General features: G+C 33.9%; 1 protein-coding gene across 1 annotated transcript; it reads left to right on the top strand.

The window, feature by feature from the left end:
* Positions 1–224: 224 nt before the first annotated feature.
* Positions 225–3,581, top strand: LOC112696734 (uncharacterized). Its single transcript, XM_072198198.1, has 9 exons — positions 225–482; positions 644–705; positions 787–998; positions 1,065–1,140; positions 1,229–1,301; positions 1,579–1,868; positions 1,944–2,635; positions 3,027–3,126; positions 3,380–3,581. Exons 1-7 carry the CDS (start codon positions 225–227, stop codon positions 2,044–2,046), a joined length of 1,074 nt encoding a protein of 357 aa, XP_072054299.1. The 3' UTR covers positions 2,047–2,635; positions 3,027–3,126; positions 3,380–3,581.
* Positions 3,582–3,849: the final 268 nt, after the last annotated feature.

Below are 3,849 nucleotides of genomic sequence, written 5' to 3'. Positions count from 1 at the left end.
ATACATTCTGCAGACACTATAAGATTCTTACTAATCGATGGAGATTTTATAGTGGAGGTTTTTAAAAACCTCCCTAACATTATCTATTTGTGACAATTTACAAAATCCCCCAAAAATAAAAATTTCAATATTTTAGAGGCCCAGACAAACACTCAAAGCCCGTACTAAAATGCAAACAAGGTTAGCTTTGAGTGAGATGGAGAGTGAACTGTGAACAAGACCTAATGGAAACCCTAAATTACAGCCGTCGTCGTCGTCGTGCCGTCGCTACCGCCATTGCCACCACCACGTGCTTTAACAATTTCTTTTCTCGTTGTTTCTTCTGTCGATGCGTCTCCTTAGGTCGCGACACGGTAACTTTTGAGAAAGAACCCATGCCTTCGATCCCCGCCAGCGGCGAAGAAAGTGACGAAAAGCAAAGCTTCTCCTCCAAAAATAATTTCTCTTCCCACAATGCTTCTTTCAAGTACGATTTTATTAAGGTCCGTTTTGAAACCTCAATTTCAATATAGATATTGAAAATTTTCTTCATTGCATGAATGCACTTAATCAATCATTTTGGAATCTATTTTCTGTTCAAGTTCAATTGGTTTATTTGCTTCTATAATGCGAATAATGATTCCCTTGTGTTTTATGCTTATAGGTGAAGGTGCGGTTGGGTGATAATGTGGATCACTACTATGTGGATAGGACTGAGATTAGATTGTGTTGAAAAGTGTTGTGCTTGCCCTTATAGACTGGATTTAATGCTGCAATGTGGATTCGATTTGGTTAATATCATTTGTGATTAGCTTGTTGGTTGCAGATTCCGAATCATGTAGCTATTAAAATTGCTCTTGAACTGAAGAAGCTGCTCATTGACAATAGCCTTCTAAATGTGTATGAATTATTCGGCAACTATTTCAGTGGCTCAATTCTAGAGTGGATAGGCCAAAAGAAAAACCTGCGGTTTCTTGATTTCTCTCAAAACTTGTTCTATGATACCATTCCCATCCGAGGTACTCTCTTTCTTTATCATCTTTCCCTTCATCGAAATTTCCAATCTCAATCAAATTTCTTCACAGAAAAGTTGAAAGACAAGCTAGCGGAGTTTTTCAACTGTCAATACAAGCACTTTGTTGAATTCACCGCTTTAATCAGGTTACTACTCTTAAGGACCACCAATTGCTTGTTGATTGTTACTTCTTTTACAATCTTTACCTTATTGTATTTACGAATTATCAAACAGCTGGAGGAGAGGTGCAAACATTGGGTGGCATAGTGATGATAACAGACCCTATCTCAAACAGCGGCACTTTGCAGTCAGGATTTCATTTTCCACTACTCTCATTTATTGAATTTTATTTAATACTGTTGCTGATAACTTTTGTTCATCAAAGGTAGTGTGCTATTTAAATAATTAGGGCAAGGATTTCAATGGTGGACTCTTCTGTTTCTAGGATGGCCAGCCAATGTCAATTATGCCAATGGCTGAAGTAATAAATGTTTAGAAATGACTTTACATAAACGTTTAGATAAATGTTTAGAAATGTTTAAAAAATGTTTCGCTTTTTAAGAATGGTGGTGTTTGGTTCACAGCTGAAGATTCAGAATCCTCCCTTACTAATAGAAGGTGAGAGGGTGTTCAAAGGGTGTGTATCTGCCAGCGAGTTGGAACTGATGGAACTCTTTGAGGACTACACATGCATGATTTGCCATTGTCCTAACCCAAGGAACACTCACATATTTGGTAACTGCATCATTCAGAGTACCACTTCTGTCTCACCTAAGCTAGATGCTTCTACTCGGTATCCTTCTCACTCCTTTCTCACTGTCTGCTTTCTCTGCAACAAGAATCCTGGGCATGGTAAAGACATCTACATGTACAGGTATGTCTAATGCTGATTACAACTACTGCTTTAGTTTAGTGTGCCAAGTGATTTAGTTATTCAATCAATGTTCAGGGGTGAGAGATCATTTTGCAACAATGAATGCCGTTACCAGGGGATGTTGATGGAGGAAGAGATCAACAGATTGAAAGCTGAAGAGGCTGTTTATGGGACATAGTTCCTCCCACCAAGTCTCAAGTCTCAAGTCTCAACCATTAATAATAATCAACTTCCTCTTCTATTTTTAGTTTTAATTTCTAGGTTGAAACTATATATATAGAAATTGTATCTGTAGAAAATAGAGTTGGGGGTTTGAATTAAAAGGTTAAGCTAGAAGTGATTTTTGTTGAAATAATGAATTAGGGGATTGCTTGGCTTGCCACAATTTTTGTCCTTCAATTCAAATATGGTAGTGATGATTATTGTGTTATACTCTTATCTATGGCTTCACCTTACACTCTAGTCTCTAATGTCTTTGTTTATAAAGTATTCTACACTCTACAGTACTAATAATACCAATAATAATAAGGTGAATAATTATGCCAGTGGAATGACTTTAGATAAATGTTTCACTTTTTAATTTATTTTACCTTTTTTTATCTTTTAACAGGATGTTCGTGATTGTCGTGATTTCAAGTACAAAAGAGTAAATCTTGAGGGACAAGCGGTGAAGCTGAATAGAGCCAAGCTTGAGGCATGCTTAACATGTCCTTTGTGCAATAAATTGTTCAACAATGCCACCACCAATTTTGAATGCTTACACACTTGTCAGTGCACTTCCTCCTCCTTCTTGCTTTTTAATCTTTCTTTCCCCATTTTCTTTTTATTTTTAGTTTCGATCGGATTTAATTCTCTTTTATTTGGCCCTGTTGTCTTGGTAAATTCAATACAATTTTTATTTATCATGGTCGTTCTTTGATACATTATTAATTCTTTGTATCTGTTACGATCATCTTTTGGTACAATTTTTATTTATTTTGTTCACTCTTTGATACATTATTTATTATTGTCATGTTTTAGTACTTTTCTAATCAATTCTATGGAAAATGTTTGTATCTATTACCTCATATCTTTTGATGCATTTTTGGCTGTGTGTCACTGTGAGTATGTTCCATGCAGCATGTAATGTGAGCTGAATCTGTGTTTGTTGAATAACAGTTTGCAGAGAATGCATAGATAAGAAGCTAATATATGAGCAATTAAAGCATTGTCTAGTATGCAATGCTGACTTGGGTTGTTCTCCACTTGATAAATTAAGGTACCCACCACCATCAATGGCTAATTTTACTCTTATTATCACATGGTTATTATTTTGTATCATCACTTTATTTATTTATATTCTGCTAATGATTTAGTTAAGCTAGAGGATTTAAATAAAACATGTTTGAGAATTTTTATGTGTTAAGATTGATGTACATAGTATGGAAACTATGTAGATTTTCTTTTGTACTCTTTGTCTTATTCTCAATTTGAGTGGTGAATGTTATTTATCTTGTTCAATGCTGATGAAGCTTGGGACACTAAGGAGGCTGAAATGCTGGTAGTTTCTTTGGCAAAGTGCTTTATAGGTTTGGAATCTCGGGCATATTCTTAAGGTTGTGTAGTTCATAGAATATTTTTTTATTTTTGGATATGGATTGTATATTTGAGACTTTTATGTAATTAGATGATATTGAAATATTAAAATTGTTTTATTTTATTTTTAAAGAAAAATATTAATAGTTATGTAAAACAATACAATATGCAATTATGTTTGGAAGTATTGACATTTGAGAATTTTTTTATATATAGAGTTTTGTCTTGTATTGAGGAATTGTATTATAAAAGATTTACTTTTTAAATTTTGATATTAACAAATAAATTTCTAATTTGAGAGTATGTAAATGAGATGCGATTAATGAGTGATTTGAAATTAAAAATAAATAAATAATTACAGGATTTGTAGAGGTTTGAAAATCTCACAAAATAATTAATTTTTGTT

The sequence above is a fragment of the Arachis hypogaea genome, chromosome 6 (assembly GCF_003086295.3).
Source record: "Arachis hypogaea cultivar Tifrunner chromosome 6, arahy.Tifrunner.gnm2.J5K5, whole genome shotgun sequence".
In the NCBI taxonomy this organism is placed as follows: Eukaryota; Viridiplantae; Streptophyta; class Magnoliopsida; order Fabales; family Fabaceae; genus Arachis; species Arachis hypogaea.
Note: the sequence above shows the minus strand (reverse complement) of the source record. Positions and strands in the feature narration are given on the sequence as shown.

Excerpts from the sequence above, each read along its gene's own strand:
- LOC112696734 (XM_072198198.1), top strand. The coding sequence starts at position 225 with ATGGAAACCCTAAATTACAGCCGTCGTCGTCGTCGTGCCGTCGCTACC. Across the intron at positions 483-643 it reads TCAAGTACGATTTTATTAAG|GTGAAGGTGCGGTTGGGTGA; the intron begins GTCCGTTTTGAA and ends TTATGCTTATAG. Across the intron at positions 706-786 it reads GATAGGACTGAGATTAGATT|ATTAGCTTGTTGGTTGCAGA; the intron begins GTGTTGAAAAGT and ends ATATCATTTGTG.